Here is a 17,261-nt window from a genome sequence, read left to right as displayed (position 1 = left end):
ACTCTGAAGGCCCATTTAAGGAGTTTAGATCTTTCCGTGGACAAAAAGGAATGAATGGATACTTTGAAACAGGGGGAGAGTGCACCAGGAATATTAATTTTATGTTAGGACTAACAGAGAGGATGTCAATGTAGCCTCTGCTAATACTAAAGCTCCACTGTGGTTCTGGTTGAGGCCAAGACAATAATTTAAAAAATAAAAAACCCAACCATCTTCTGATATAGATAAAACCACACTTGTTTCACTGAAATCAACTGACTCTTGTTTATTAAGAATCATCAAAGCTGCTGTGGGTGTATCTGTGACATCCCAAGTATTTTTCACAAGCTCAAGTTGACCTGCAGTAATAATGCAGCCCCAAAATATCATTCTGCCATCTGCCGAGGAAGTGCTTGGAACTAAAACCTTAATTTTCAAGCAGTAAACACCCTGAAAGAACAACAATTATTTTTCCTCGTATCACAGCGGTTTTGTACCTTCTACTGCCCACACAATAAGCTGAAATAGTTGTTTACTAGAATAGTGACTGACCAATAAGTTGACATACAGGAGAGTTTGGTTGGATATAAGAAAAGCCTGTTGCTCAGAGCAGCAGTTCTGAGTGTGATCTGTGGACCTTGGGGGTCTCAAGCTTTGTCTGATGCCAAAGATTTTAAATTGTGCTCTTTGATCTTCTGAAGGGCACAGGACTTAGGAACACGTGAGGGGAAATCTTTTGTTATCCTAGACCCATAGAAGTGATGTTTGAAAATATGTTTCAAAATTCAACTGTGAGTGCTAAACAATGGGTAAATCTGAAATAATATTAATGTTAGAGACAGTAACCACAACCACAAAATATCCTGTATTATTTTTAGAAGCTTTTTGGGGAACATATTGTTAAAAATGCAGATTTCTATGTGATAATAAAGGCTCATTCTTTGGATTCCTGAACAAGTTTAAAGAGCCTCTCCTCTTCTTAATTTGACCTCTGAGATAAAAGCTAAACAAAATGTGGAAAGGAAAATTTTCTTTGAAATGATGATGATGAATTTCTCTTTACTAAGGATGATGAGTTTCTCTTTAGTAAGAAATAGAAATAATGTACTTTTACTTCCTGAAAAGAATGCAAAATAAGTGTGGCAAGAGTCCATCCAGATCCCAAGCTTAAAGTCAACCAGAGGCAAGTAAGTCAGAAACAGAACTCAGGTTGGGCTCTAGAATTGTCACTACTTAACACATGTTCTTTTGGCTGGAATTCTTACTCCCCGCCCCCCCCCCACCATTAATCCCTTCAGTCACTCGGTCTCTTCCTTCAGTTCTCTGCTCAAATGCCACTTCCACAGTGAAGCCTTCCCTGATCACTCTGTATAAAGTAAAAACCCAATTCTACCCCAAACACTCCAGGCAGGTTGTTCTGCTCCCTGTATCCTTCCTAAGTTTGTGATAATAATTCGATTAGTTCTTCTTTTTCATCTAAGATGGAAGCTCTGAGATCCCTGTTCATTGCCCAGCATGGGTCTAACACTCAGTAAGTAATTGGTGGATGACTGAATGTGGGAGACAGTTGAGGGTAGCAGCCCCCCAACTGAGTGGTGAAGTGGGGAGGGCCCCTGGAGAACCCTATGTCGTCTGTGCTGAAAAGATACCCATCCAAAGGCAATATAACACTGTGCAAACCAAAGGAGCAATCCGAAAGCCTCTGGGTGTTACTTAACCGAAAAAGGGGCAAGACTTCAAAACAGGGTGAGAAATGAATGGCCTTTCCCCTACCAAGTTGTTACTATTAGCAACTACATTAGAAAATTTGAGGGCTGTTACTCACCAATCATGAAAATAATTTTACACTTCTTCAAATCTTCCATGACACCTTTAAAGTAAGAATAATTTAAGTTATCAGGGAGAAGTACTGTATTGAAACCCTAGTTTTACTCAGGTTATGTAAAACACAAAACCTTGCAGTTTTATTTGGAAAGAAGCTTGATGTTGAGTAAATGTGTTAATAAGCCATAATTAAAGGACACCGGTGACCCCTGCAGCCTTATTCCAAGATCCAGGTAACATATTTTCATTTAAACCCAAATTATCGCCTTTAGGTAGTAAAACTGATAAGCCATTACATAGCATTATTCACAAAGATAATTAAAAAAAAATTATTTAAAAAATATCTTAAGTGTCTCTCAGTTGTGAGTTATTTCACATTTTTAAACACTTGCTAATCTCTCTTTGATAAAGGGGTTAAGATACAAGTAGAGAGTCTGGAACACAATAATTTACAAATAGTTCCTATTTACAGGAAATAATGCTATTTTCCAGTGATATAAAATTTCCTTTTAAAATAAATGTATGTAAATAATAACAGAGTCAATTTAGTAAAAAATATTAAGTAACTAATATATAGTATAATAAGTAGTATAGAGATAAAGCAAAAATCAGAAAGGGGGCAAGTGAGGACTGAATTTGGGGAACCACTGCTTTGAGGCAAAGATATGATTAGAAATGTTGGCAAAGTGTGAAACCCTCTAAAGTTTGTGGAGCCCTAAATGATGCTCAGTTGTCATCTGCCATAGTAGGTAGCCATGAGGGATGGGTAGACAAGAGCTACATTTTTGATCTACACAAATGACTTCTCCTTGCACCTCAGTTTCTCCATCTGTAAAAGAAATGTTGGACCCAGTGATCTCTAATTTGGTTCAAATACCTATGATTCTGTGGTTCCTGTAAATAAATTGGCCATATGAGGAAATGGCCCCCTTTGTCCGTTGGCCATAGTTATGATGCTACTATTGCTGTATGTTTAAGATATCTTCCTAAAGTAAACTAAAATTCTAAGAAGCCTTGGGTGAGAGTGAAGTCACTTGAAGAGATGATCACAACCGAAAACTTGAATTGGTAATGGCTCTGTGAGCTCCGGGTCTCTGGGCTCAGAAAATGCCAATGGTTACTGCTTGAGTCTGGAAGCAGGGGTGCCTCAAACTAAAAATATGTTTAGAGTGAGGATCTGAGGACAGAGGAGATAGTAGTCCTACCCAAGACTGTTTCAGAGAGGGGAGGAGACAAATAATTCACTCTTGCTTTAAGGCTCTAGAGCTTTATTTATGAAGATTAGGCTTTACATGTGACCAAGAGTTGAACTTGCTATCATAGCAGGAGAGTTAGCAGGCCCTTACTCAACCGTGCCAGGGCAGAGTCAGCCTTCTGCCCTGGAGGTAGAGTTTTTGGGCAGATCAAGAGCACAGGTGTAGGCTAGTTCAGGATGCTGTGAAGTTCAGAGTGGGATTCAGTAGAAGCCACTTTACTGTTCCAACCTAAAGGCCATCCTGGGCAAATGAGGATAGTGAAAGCTTAAAACACAGGCCTTAGGAGAGTGAAAGTCACCATGTTCAAGTCCTTCTTTGACTGGCTAATTTCTGAGCAGCTTTAGTCTGACACCCATGGGGATGGTGGTGAGGGTGGCAGGCTGGTTCCACAAACAAGAACTTTCAGAAAGGTTTCTTTGATGTGCTTAGGCAAAGGACAGGCAAAAGTTCTAAACCAGTGGGGTGGATGGGTGTGGAGTGTTGTGGACTATGGCACCAAGAGTTAACATTCAAAGTCATGTTTTCAGAGCACCATGCTGGACAAACAAAACACTGAAGCTGAATGCTTTTCTCAGCTAGACAGATGTGACTACAGACAGAGTAGTTGAAGATAATTTTGAGTATTTTATTATTTTTGTTAACCCTTAATCTAAGGGAGATACTTTGCAAACTGCAAGAAATTGAACAGACCATAATATGTTGCAATGTAGGATATTGTGATTTGTTTCACCTTTTCACTTCACGAAAAGTTTGCATGCAATTTTAAAGTAAAGGCACTAAAATTCAAAGGTATTTGGTATTTTTTGTTGGAATTCCGGGCCCCTGGGGTGTGGAGGTTCTTGGAGCAGCCCTCTCAGTGTGGAGAGCCCTGGAGAGTGGGACAGGATGGAGTCAGCCTTGAGCTCCTAGTCTAGGTGGAGGTCTGGGCTCTTTTCCTGGTTCAGGAAGTAATTGCTTTTGCTCATCCTATGGATGTGAGTAGACTAAAATGACAGGTAGAATATGATTACCTGGAGAGGGAGTAGAAAGTTTTTATTTCCCATCTGGTGACAAAATTACAATTTTTACACTTTAACCTATATGACTGATTTATATGTCGTATCTTATGTAGATGATTGGTACTTTTGAAAGTTAGGTCATTATTCTCATTCATAAAATTTACTTTTAGTGAAATTTGGGTGGTTTATTTATATACACAATTCTACCTTTTTGCAGGAATCCACTATGCGCTGAGTGAAAGGCCTAATGAGAGAGCGGGGAGGAATGGACATAAAGAATTGGGTTGGGGATAGAAGGAGAACAAGACAGGGGAGGAAGAGCTGGAAGCAGAGGGAAAAAGTAAATTTGGGGTCCTTCGAATCATTTGTTTTTTACACTGAAGGATGATTTGTTGTTCTTTTTAATCAGAGACATGCTCCAGTCTCTTCACAGAGTAGCCCATGGAGACTAGAAAAGTCCTATGTTATCTGGAGCTTTCTATTCAAGGCAAACACACATTAGTGCCCTTCACATGTAGGGCTGGATGGTCAACTCACCTTCTCTGGACTTCCAGTTTACTTTGACGAAGATGAGCAACTTTTAATCTATTTGCAATCTAGGAAAGTGGCTGTGATTATTATAATTATTATTTATGGTACAGCTGTATCCCAGTCCAGTTTTAAAAAATAGTTATTTCTAAAAAATTAATGATGGTACATTCATTAATGCAGTCATTACGAATTAAGGTTATAGAGTTTTTAATGACATGGGAATATGCTTATGTTATGATATACACAAAAATTGGAGATAATATCTGTATATACGTATGTATTCTCAACTATCTGAAAACAGGTATATAGACAACACCTTGGAATAAAATGTACTAGAAATGTTAACCATGATATTTAGAGTTCATAAGGGTTTAAGTGATTTTGATTTTCTACTTTAAGAAGTTTTCCACAATGAACATGTGTTAATTTTGTAACCAGGAAAAAGGGAAACTTTATTCAGCAATCAATCAATCCCTAGCCAGTCAGGACTGAGTTCATTATTTGCACTTGGCTCATGTTTATGTGCCTTTCCCCATGAATCCCCACAATGTCATTTGGTGACTGAGATTTTCACATACTGCTATTGACATTATCATCAAATGACACTTTATACACCACCTCATGCGCATGGATCAGTGAAGGATTAGAGCTGGGTTATTTAGAAAGCCAATCGCTTACTCATATGTATTCATAGTCAATATAAATGTATTTCCATGGACTATAATGATAACATTTATTACAGAGTGATAATGTAAGAAGGCATTTTACTTAGGTCAAGCATGAACCTTATCTTTCTTGGACAATCTCAAGTTCAGAAAATGTGATCTATTTTCAGTTCGTGTAGCTAATTATGGTTGGATTCTTAAAAAAAGATTTTGCAAGACTTTTAACATTACAAAAATGATAAAGCAGTATAATCTGGGTTTTTTTAGGTTGCATCCCAATGGTACACTGCAGAATAGTAACCACTATGCAGAAAAAAGACTTGTGTTCCAAAAAAATTTGAAGATTGCTTTATTAAAGTTAGCTAGCTCTCTGCTGCAGGGCTTGTGGGAGCCTTGCTGTGCTGTTATATAGGTGACTCTTCCAAGGGCAACTGAGTGTTCAGCATTTCCCCAACCATGTTTTACCAGAGCATTCTCTTTGCACTGAGTGTCTCAAGGGTCATGTTCACTGTGCAGTGAGGAGGTGCATCTCCAAGGCACCCCTTTGTTCTTTACATGGACCAAGAGTGGAGAGATGCAGAGTTCCCATCGTAATTGTGTTCTCTGGCTAAAGGAAACGTACATGTTGTTGGTAGTTTATTATCTCTTTGTTGGTGTTTAATAAGAAAGACATATTCAAGGCCACTAAAGTGACAAGTATGCTCAGAATAGAAAACTCACCTCCTGCGGTGTCCTCACCAAATACATTTACCTGGTCATCACCCTGTTTAATAAAAAATCAAAATATTAGATGATAAGACTAACAGGTATTGTGTTAAACTTCCTGCCAACGTAAACATACTTAATCTTCTAAACAACTCTCTGAAGGAGGTATTATGATCTGCCTTTTACAGATGAAGAGACAAGATCACACAGTAGTCAGGAACAAGCCCACATTTAAACCTGGGCTGGCTGTCCTCTGAGTTTATGCTCTTCTTAACAGGTGCAATATCCTGCCATTTTCTTGGTGCATAACTTATCAGTGGTCAGAAAAGCTGATTGCAAGAAGGCAAAACCCTCCAGGACCCGAAACTCAGATCGGTGTAGTCACAGCTCTTTCACAAACAACCCTCGAACTAAAGTTGGACTTGGCAAACCTTCCGTAAAGGGCCAGGCAGTAAATATTTTCAGCACTGTGAGCCTGTGGTCTCTGTGCAGCTATTAACCACAGGCCAAGGTTTGCTAATCCCTGAAAGTGAAAGCATGGGATAACGCAAGTTGGGATGACCAGCTTTGAATGATGTCTGCCTTTTAAATTTTCATATTATTTTTTAATCAAACAGCTGCTCCATTTTCCTTATAGAAGAACCTACGGTGATTGAAAGAAAAAAATCCAGAAAAAAATTATAAAAAGGCATTTGGTGAGAATTATCAATCCCACCTATGTCTCCATCCATCCCATTTTCCAATGTCTTCACCCCTTATATGTGTGATCACTCATAGAAGTTTATTTTTTGTATCTTTCAATATTACACAAAAAACCGACTTTCAGATACCCATAGATACACTTCAATATAAACATATAATCATTTACCTCCATTTTATACACAGAAAGAAGCATACTTACATTGTATGTGTGTGTGTTTATAATGACACACTAACCTGTACTGTTCCTCCCCTGGCTTTTTCACTTATCAATATTTCCTGGAGAACTTTCCGTATCAGCACAGAATGTTCTCGGTGGGACAGTATTCTAGTGTATGGAAGGTCCCATAGCAGTTGCTATTGTTTTTTATTAGCTCTTTATCGATGTACCATTGAATTGTTTCCAATCTTGGACTATTTTTGAAAAAGTAGCATAATGAATAAATTTATATAAAAGCCATTTCATACACACATACCTGGAGCATAAATTCCCAGAGAAGGGGCTGTGCAACTGAACAGTAAATGCATTTATAATTTTGATGGGCTTTGCTAAATTGCTCTTGCTACAGAGGTTGTGCCACTTTGCAGGGGCAGCCTCTGGCCTCTAATTTGCTTTGATGCAGGCTCAGTTAAATGAGGTTGCCTGGCTGCATTACAGCTCCCTTGGAAGCACTTTGAAAACAGAGCCTTGCCATCCTTTTTGTAACACCTGCCTTCAGGGCAGCTCACGGCTTGTCTTCTTAGATTTGCCTGTGTATCCAGAGCTGTTCCAGGTGAGACAAGAGTGCATAATGGAGTGGCCATTCAGGGACACACCTACATTAATTAACTCCCTCCTATAAGTAGAAAGACTTCAATTATTCCTCAGGGAGCCTCCCCCCACTTCCTTTGCTGAAATCATTGCACATTGGCTCTGGGAGTTTAGAAATCATCTAAAATCCAACCTTACCATCCACCTCTCCCATTTTACAGAGGAGGAAAAGATGGTTAGAGAGGTCATTCAAGGGGCCCATGGTCATGTTATTGTGTCTTTAGTCATGCCATGGTTGGGATGAGAACCATGCCTCTTACCATGTAGCAAGGCTCCTAGAAATTTAGTCCCATCAGCTTAGCTACCGCAATGGATCTGCCACTCACCTGGCTGGTGCAACCACCTCCCAGCTACTACTACGGGCTCACAGGAACCTGGCCCCTTCCTTGAGCTGGGGTGGCTCTAGTATAAGTTGTGCCTCAGTGTTCCCCTCAAGATCAGGCTGACTCCATCTGCTGACCGGCTGGGACCACATCTTTGCCCAGCAACTACCCCTGCCCTATCCCGTGTCTTTCTCCATCTCCTAAGAGTGCTCCCTAATAACACACTTGCAAAGAATCCCCAGCTCAGGCTCTGCTTCTAGGGACCTATTTGAAGCAATTAGTATATTTGCCTAAAATGCAGATACATAGAAAGAAGATCAATAGTCTTTGCTGGAAAAAGACTGTTCAATCAGGCTTAGTTTATTGCTTGTCAAATAGCTACTGAATATATCCAGGTAATGTTAAGAGGAAACCACTGAGTCCTATCCCTCAGTTTTTAATATCATTGTTGAATTATCAGATTTACACCCACCTTACAGGCTAAACTGTAACCGGTCTTTCCTGTACCTGGCCATCACGTTTTGGGAATTTGATCAGGGTTCATCTCAATCCATAAAACAATGTGCCTGCCATGTTTAAAATGGCCTATCAGACCTCTATTGGGCTGCTTGAGTCTGACCTGCTTTTATCCATAGCTCTTATTCACAACCTTCTATTCTGTTGACCACATGTTTTAAATGAGCCCTATTTCTATGAATGTGTTGATAGAAGACAGGTTTCACCAGAAATGTGACATACTGCACTGACTGACAGGAAAGCCCAGGTGGATGAGATGTTTGATTGGAGGCTGTCACTTTCTAGGGGTGCTCAAAATAAACCTCATAATTCCAATGTGACTCTTTTGTAAATAAAATTATTCTGGCATCTTACACACACACACACAAGTGCTAGCACGCAAAACAGCTAATGAAAGGCAAAGACTTCGGGTTTTGTTGTAAAAGATGCTCTTCAGCCCCTGGAGGCTCTTTCTTTTCAAATGCTAGGTATACTCTACATGGATGGCATTAATTTCAGAATGTCAATTATATAAGGAGCAAATTGTTATATAGGCTTATTCATAAAATATATGACAAGGTGTTTATATCCAGTTGCATTGTAGTTGCAACTTCAGTGAGGTGTATTTTGAGAAAACACAACCCACCGATGCCACCCCTTCCTTGTGCCTGTGGGTGCTTCTTTGTGTTACAGCCTTTTACTATATTGCTGCTCCATCCAGTAAGCACTTTGTCACCTGTCAGTCTGAATTGTGAGGTCAGACGCTGTGAGTACAATGAAACATAGATGACTTTCCACAGTATTAAACTAGGTTTTTGGAGGCATGAAGCAGGATATCATATCTGAACAAACTGACAAAGAGAGATAGTACAAATATAGGCACAGATTTTATGTAAGTGACACTTATGACTCACAAGCATGGAGCCAAGACAGCCTGCAGTGATGTGATTAATACTGGTGAAGGTGGGACAGCTACAGCAAAACCACTGACACACACCCACACACAAACAAATTCAGGTGGTCACATCTTCTGTGCTATATCTATGATAATATGTTGGTAATTGATGGGGGAAAATCTAGAATCCTGCTGTAATGACACACTTAGAGCCTCAAGATGAGATTCACGGCTCTATGGGGAAACTAGATTTGGGCTACTGATTGGTTTTGGTCTCTATCCCTTATTCTCCAGTCAAGCCAGAGCCATGAGGAGAGCAAAAGCTATTTGCATTCAGCTTTATTTCCCCATGTGGATGTTGAGGCAAGAAACTGCTTTTTTGAGGCTGGATTCTGGTGTATTTTATAGGAAGAGCATTATTTGGTGTTTGTATGTGTTTTCCTTTAGGATCAGAACTCCAGGGTCACCATGAAGTGCAGAAGGACAGGGTGCGGTGAGCGACTACATGGCACAAGGACAATGAACGCTCATGGTACCATATTGAGACAGTGTATTTCATGAAACAGCTGCAAGGAACTGTCAAGGAGACAGTAAGACCACCTTCCACACAGGATTTATGACTTAAAACGGGCAGAGACCAGCTAGATCCAACATGGCAACTAATTTCACCTAACGGTAACCCCTAGCATCATTACACCCTCACCGCAATACATCAGCATGCTGAATGACACATCCCAACCTGCCATAGCCGGAAACAGAAAGTCCACGTAAGGACAGAAAATGACAGACCAAGATCCTCTGAGAAATATCCACCCCTTTTCTGGGAAGATCCTGAATATTCCTCCCTCTCACTGAATGCCCAACCCCCCAATTAAGTGAACCTCAATAAAGGAAGCAAATTCCACTAAAGGGGGGGCTCCTCTGTGAAGTAGCACATTCTCTGTCTCAATGCTTCATAATAAACCCACTTTCACTTTAAACTCTATGCTGGCTCGGATCTGAATTCTTTCCTGCACAAAGCCAAGAACCCACAGTGGGTCGTGAACCCTCTGGTTCCTGCACTCCTGGAACACCAGCATCAATATGAATAGAAGCAAAGTGGATTCAGTGGCTAAAAGAGGCACTGAAGTTGGATCATGGTGAATTGAAAATGAAATTCTCAAGTTTTACTGGTAAGCTGTGAATGAAGTTTTGAAATTTCTTGGATCTTCAGCAGAAGACTACTGGAAAATGGAAACATAACTACATTTTATCAGCAGGAAGAAGGGAGACTTGTCCTTGAAGAATGTTTTGAGTGTTTACAGATCTTTGCTAAAGCATGTTTTCATTTAAAGCAATGGGCAATTTGAAAAAAAATGTATGGGAAGTGGTATGTAATTTAGTTACAACCAAGAATTTATTTTACAGCAAGTACCATTTCTCTTTCACTAAAGCATACACAATTAGAGGTCTGCTTGCTGTGGAAGTACTTGAATAATTGAGTAAACAGGGAGAAAAAATATAGGGGATGTTAGGTTAACCTTTTCTCAGTCTTATTAAATTGCAGGTTCTCTACATGAACTACTTTAAATAGTGGTTTACAGATCTAGTTTTCTAGGAGAAATGGTATTTTTCTTCTTTTATGTATAAACTGAATATATATATAAAAAGTATGAGAATTGAAATGTTGATGTCTCTAATAAGGAATTAAAAAAATAATTTGTATTTTCATGATTTTTTAAAGTATGTTTTTATTGATTTTAGAGAGAGAGGAAGGGAGAGGGAGAGAGATAGAAAAAAACACCCATGTGAGAGAGAAACATTGACCATACACATGTTAACTTGGGATCAAACCCAAAACCTGGGCATGTGCCCTGACTGGGAATCGAACTGGTGACCTTTGGGTGCATGGGATGACACTCAACCAACTGAGCCACACCAGCCAGGGCTCTAATAAGGAATTTTAAAGAAAAAAATCTTTCCTCAATGTTTTCCCGTAAATTCCTGTTTTCACCTCGCTGCTAGAAGAACCTGTGAGAAACACTTGGGTTTCCTCTGCATATGCCAATGTGGCACCGTCGTTAAGCAGGGCTTTTTCAGGCTGGTGGTGCAAAGCAAGGGACAAGGTTCCCATTCTGATTTCCTCTCATTTGAAGTTAGTATTAGCCATAAAGTCATATCTGACTAGTCCTACCAAGGAGAGTTATTTGGCTTTTATCTCTTTGTTTTCTGATTCCTTGTAAAATAGAGATAAAACAGCAAAGCTTAGCTTCAACCATTGGGAACTACAGAGCAGACTGGCCTGTTCCTAGCAGTTTTATTGGGCTCTACGAGAATATAGACTCCTTGTGAAATACTATCAGCAAAATGGAAAATCAGGTTAATTAATAAGAGTAAAACACACTATATGTGTTCTTCAGGCAGAAAAAAATCATCCAGAGGAGACAGCCCTTATCCTAACAACTCTCTTTAAGAAGGAAGTGAGCTTGGGGGAAGGATAGGTCTGGATGAAGTGAGCAGGTGGAGGGCTCACAGACTCTCTGACAACTCCTCCTTTCCTCTTCCTTCCAAGTTCTTTGCTCATCATGGGTGTACCTCAATGCTTTCTCTGCAGTCTGAAGCACTTTTTCTCCCCATCAATAAGAAACTTACTTGTTTAAAAAAAAAATCCAAATGCTGGCATTGTCCAGAAAAATTTAACGGGTTCATTTATAATTGTTATAAAGTTGAACTGCTGAAACTTGTTCACTGAAACATTTTGACTTGTGTTAGTGCTTTATGTCCCTGCATCTATATTAAAAAGTTCACATACAAATGAAAATGAAAAAACTGCCAATACTGATTTCTGTCCCCTGTTTTCTACTTGCAATCATATGCTTAGTTACCTTGTGATCCCATGGGGGGGGGGGGAGGGAAGAGGGCGGGAATCTAATATTCAGCACTACCAGTAACAGGAAAAAGAGAATTTTTTAAAAGAATGAAATGTTTTCCTTCAGAGTGGATTCTTAAGCAAGTTCTCCACTTATGTGGTGTGCCACCTGGAAGCCTTTTGGCATAATTGTTACACGTATGGCATGGACAGCACACAGGCTGGTGTATTCAAAGAGGCCAACCAGATGGGCCTCACCTTCCTCCTGCAAAGTGCCAAGAGCTGTGCTCTGGAAGTGCAGGTCTGGTTTGAAGTCCTGAGCAACTTCTCACACCAGATGATGGAAGGGAAGTTTGCATATCAATTCAGTGGACTTGTGATAACGTCTAGCTTCACAGTGCTGCCTTACCAGGCCTGTAACCTGGGGTGTTTTCTTCACCCCTCCAGTAGAGGGCGCACGCATGCGCGTGGCTTTCATAGCCAGTTGCTTTCTCAGTGCTTTACCACTGCTCAATTTGCGGGCAGTCTGCTGTGCACAAGCCATGGTATAAAGACCTCCTTACTTACCCTCCTTCTTAACTTAGAGTTTGGTGAGTTAGATAGAGGCGGTGCTGGCATTAGAGAGAGACAATTCCTTAAGTATTTTTTAATTACCACTATCACAGATGCAATGCACAGTGTTCCACGGACCACTCCTAGATTTATAGCCTAGCCCTGATCTCTCTCTACTGCTCGCTCTTTCACTAATCTCCAATTTGAACGTCTGCATTCAATTCCCTGAGGTTCCAGAGGGTAATGCTGACTGAGGAGTGGGACAGGGTTAGTTAGTGACCATGGGTCACAGAGCAAAGGCGGAACTAAAGGTGACATCCAGGTTGGAACTGCAAATCAAAGAGGCAGGTCAAAAGAAGTGGTGTTCTTCTCACGAGAAATAATCTGTACACATGAGAAGATGGGGCTTTCAAGTTAGAGTCTGAAGTCTCAGGGAGAGAGATCGATGAGCAGTTGCTATCTACAGTTGCTGGCTATAACTTTTATACAGATCATACTGCTTTAAACTCCCTGAGATAAATGAATGGATTAATTTTCTCAAAACTTGACCTGTTTTACCTGGCCTCTGGATTCCTGCCTAGCATGTCTGCCCAGCCTGGGATGCCTTCTCCTTTGCCCTGTTTGTTTATATTCTGCCTCTCCTTTTGGCCGCTGTTCAAGTCTGGGCAATGCTCGGTGTTCCCACAGAGTGTGGGCAATTTGACAGTTTTCAGGAAGGATGCTTTGTTGCTGCTGTTCTTACTTTTTCGTTATAAATTATGATTGTTTTATCTTCATTATTATAAATTTAACTTTTTGTGAGTTGCTTACTTAATGTTACCTACCCTGTGTGGTGATACTTCTATACACTGGCAATCATTGGGGACAGACTTTAAGATCTGCAGGTGTGATGGCTCACAGACGAACCTCCAGACTACTCCAGTGACAGAATTCACATCCCCAATGTGCTGGTGCAATAAGTGTCAGTACTGGGGCAGAGTTATAATTTCCCTAAGACGCTGCAGAGGACAGCCAACAGGTTGGTTTCTAGAGTGGCCTACCTGTGTGCCTCCTGGAATATGTTGTACTTGAAGGACAGCCTTTATATCTCCTCTTTGTTTTAAAATCATAGTACAGAGTTATAGATAAAAGAGAAATATTTTACTGTCTTTTGAGAAACCTTTGGTGTCCTGGCCTGGTGGCTCTGTTGGTTGGAGTGTCGTCCAGTACACCGAAAGGTGTGGGCTTAATACCTGGTCAGGGCGTGTATGGGAGGCAACTGGCCGATGTTTCTCCCTCACATTGATCTTTCTCTCTCTCTCTCCCTTCTTCTCTCTCTACAATCAATAAAATATATATCTATATCTATATCTGTATCTATATATATATCTATCCTTGGGTGAAGATTTAAAAAGCAAACAAACAAAAAACCATTTGGCAAAGAGCATTTGGGGAAGTTTTAAAGGACACGATGAGATCATACTGGAAAAGCAGACAGTCCTCTATCCAAAAACAAACAGATGCAGGAGCCAGGGAAACCTGCCTGCTCTTTCCTACTTCTCCAAGTCTCTCATGCAGAAGGCTGCACAGAGAAAACAACTGCCAAAAGCAGAAATAAAAGCAGTTCAGAAAAGACAAGCCTATAAGAGTTAACCCTTAAAAGCTGGGACTTTCGAAATGCAGGGCTGGATTCCTGCTGCTGAGAGAAGCTGGAGGGGGCCTGCCTCCGAGGCGCTGCCTGACATGGACAGTTCTGTGGTCGTGCACTGCACCAGTAGTCTTGGCTAGGGGGCTGAGTGGGACTAAACCCACTCATCAACCTGTGGTCACCAAGGATGTGTGTGCTTAGAGGTATTTTTCCCTAATTTGCACAAAAACTCCACGTGAGCTAGAGGTGGCCTACCTCGAGGTAAGTCTTGGGGATCAACAGCATGGTGACTCTAGTTAACCACACAGTATGCAGTATATTTGAAAGTTGCTAAGAGAGTACATCTTAAAAGCTCTCATCGCAAGAAAAAAAAGAGTAACTGTGATAGTGATGTTAACTAGACTTATCATGATCATTTCACAATATATACAAATATCAAATCATGTTGAACATCTGAAACATAACGTTATGTCAATGATATCTCAATTAGAAAAAGAAATTACCATGAGAACTAGGTGGTCCATAAATGATTATTTTATGCTGAAAACACCACTTACCACTGAACATTAGCTTCGCAAAAGCACGCATACATGGTCAGCCTTGGCCTTCCCAAAGCCTTTTCCCTGCTCTGATTCTACTCACTACCCAGCGCAGACCCTGCACACACAGATCTGCAGGGTGGGCAGAGGGATACTCAATGTGAATGTGGTCCAGAAAGCCTGTGAAGGAGGAAAAGAAGCCTTCACCTTACAAGAAAGGAAACTGACACCCAGGGCTGTGACACAGCTGTCCAATGTCATACCTCTGGCATGTGAGAGAGCTGACACCTGAAATCGGGGGTCTGACTACAAAGACTCTGAGCTTCTCCCTATCCCTGAATGAACAAATGAGGCAGCTTGATATTATTTTCAATGCAGGAGTATGTTAGCACATATTCCAGGACAGTTGCTATTAGTTACATGTCCAAGCAAGTCCCCCTTTAAGTTAATCTGGTCCCACAGCACCCACTGTATGGTCTTTAGACTTCAACGTTTTTAATTTGTGCAGTGTTTTGCGCAATGGAGAATATTTCCATTTCTAACACCTGCAGGCACTGTGGGATGCTAGGAAAGGTGCTGGACCCCTAGGAACTTGGGTTTGCTATGTGTTCTTGGTGATGTAAATGAGGCCTTCATGCAACACTCAGGGTCTGCTCTGCCAGGCACTGCTCAGGGGGGTGGGGGGGCAAACAGACATGGTCTGTGCTCACAAACTTCATGTCTAGTTGGGGGGGCTGATATTAATTACATAATCATGTAAGTGTATATTAAATGTGAATGTATAGAAAATAAAAGGTTCTAGGAAAATTAAAATAAGAGCTCTGATATGCACGGGGTTGGGGAGTGGGATCTAAATGGCCAAGTGGGGAATGGGAGGGTGGGTGAAGAAAGACAAGCCTGTCCCAGGAAGATCCCTCAGCTGATGCAAAAGCCCAAAGGAGGAGCCGTCCACAACCTAGAGAAGCTGAAGGCAGGTCTGCGAGGCTGGGCACAGAGACCAAGAGGACCTGGGAGCCCTGGTGAGGGCTCTGGTTTTATCCCAGGAGCAGTGGGAAGAAAGGCATTGAGGGCTGTAAGTTGCCAAGTGACATGATCAGTTCTGTGCTTTTGTAAATATCGCTCTAGATTCTGTGGAACCAGGATCGGAGGTGTCCTTCTGTCTAAAGTGGGGAGATGCTGGTGGCTAAAAGGAAATGAGGTGATGGAAAGTATTTAGTAAACAGTAAATTGTTCTACAAATATGTATTCTTATTAGACCTGTTTATTAGTATATCAAAACAGGAGTTATTCCCCATGTCTTCAGAAAAGTCACAGTTATTAAAGTTGTAGAAGTCTGGGGTCAAATGCAGTGCTAGAACCCATCCACAATTCTCACCTATTCTAATACAGAACATGCTCTGTTACCTTAAATAAAGACATCTATTCATGTGGGTTCTGGTGGAACTGGCTGTAAGCAAACTTGACCACAGGACATTCTGAGGTGAAATCTGAGGCTATGTGCTCCTGACCACGGAGGACAAGTCTAACATTTAGCTCAACAAGGAGTGGGGTGGAGGGGACATGCTGGTTGAAATGCAAAGCGGAGACATGCGAAGTCTTAGAAGAGCCTTGGGGAAAATAACTCCTCAAACATGACTTTCTTTTTTTTTAAAGAATGTTAAGCTCAAGAGCAACTACAGTACATTTGCTTCTTCAATTTTTGTCACTTAAATGAGCAGTTGCCAGGGCAACTCAAGAACAGCATACTCATGCCTTCAATGAACTGCAGATACACATTTTTCATCTACTGCAAGTTGCAGTGAGCTTTTTAAACAACAGCAGTGAGCTGTTGTTTCCTCCTAGCCTGACATCAGTGTTCTCCACGGGACCGTGAAGTGGCAGCACTTCGTTTTCATGAATGAGAAAAATATGTCCTGAGGACCAAGGGTTTGGAAATCTCACCAGGACTCAGACCGTCAGCCAGTCAACAACACTGAAATACCACGGTGTGCAGAGTAGGAGAGCAGAGAAGCCAAGGGAAGAGGGGACTCCCCTTTCCTAGGAGCCCTCCACAATGCTAGCACCCCCTTCTTGGTAAAGAGCTCCCAAAGTCCATCTTCAGAGCTTAATCCTGGAATCAGGATGAAGGTCCTGCGGATCCACTGTCTCTCCTCTCATTGATCCCTCTGCTTCTGCTCTGGCCCCAGCCCCTATCATCTGTTCTTGCCTGAAATATTAAAAATACCCTCCTAATTAGCCTCCCTGAAACCAGTCTCTGCGCTTAGTCCATTTTCCACATGGGTGGTATCAGTATATTTCTAAAATACAGATCTGATGCTATCTTCCTGCTCCGAGGCTGACAAGGAATGTCACCAGTGCACCGGTAACAGCCTTCCGTACCCGGAGCCAGCCCATGCCTCCAGGTGCCTGCGTCATCTGCTCCCACTCGCCCTGCTGGCTGGTCCTCTATGAGCACTGCATTTCCAGCCATCATATTCAGCTTATATTTCCCTGGAATGACCTGTCTAGCTACCT

At 41.3% G+C, this 17,261-nt stretch overlaps 1 protein-coding gene across 5 annotated transcripts in view; it reads right to left on the bottom strand.

Annotated features, from left to right (window-relative positions):
* The window catches only part of AK5 (adenylate kinase 5), a gene marked incomplete at its 3' end in the record, with an annotated part of 166,652 nt that overhangs the window by 42,486 nt on the left and 106,905 nt on the right, over positions 1-17,261 (bottom strand). For all 5 annotated transcript variants that reach the window (XM_081143612.1, XM_081143614.1, XM_081143613.1 and 2 more), the window contains exons 9-10: positions 5,974-6,016; positions 1,805-1,849 (exon numbers count right to left, since the gene is read on the bottom strand). In XM_081143612.1, coding sequence (XP_080999738.1) covers positions 1,805-1,849; positions 5,974-6,016 — 88 coding nt within the window. The remainder of the gene's footprint in view (positions 1-1,804; positions 1,850-5,973; positions 6,017-17,261) is intronic.

The sequence above is a fragment of the Miniopterus schreibersii genome, assembly GCF_964146895.1.
Source record: "Miniopterus schreibersii genome assembly, chromosome: 8".
Taxonomy (NCBI): domain Eukaryota; kingdom Metazoa; phylum Chordata; class Mammalia; order Chiroptera; family Miniopteridae; genus Miniopterus; species Miniopterus schreibersii.
This window is presented reverse-complemented; position numbering and strand designations above follow the sequence as displayed.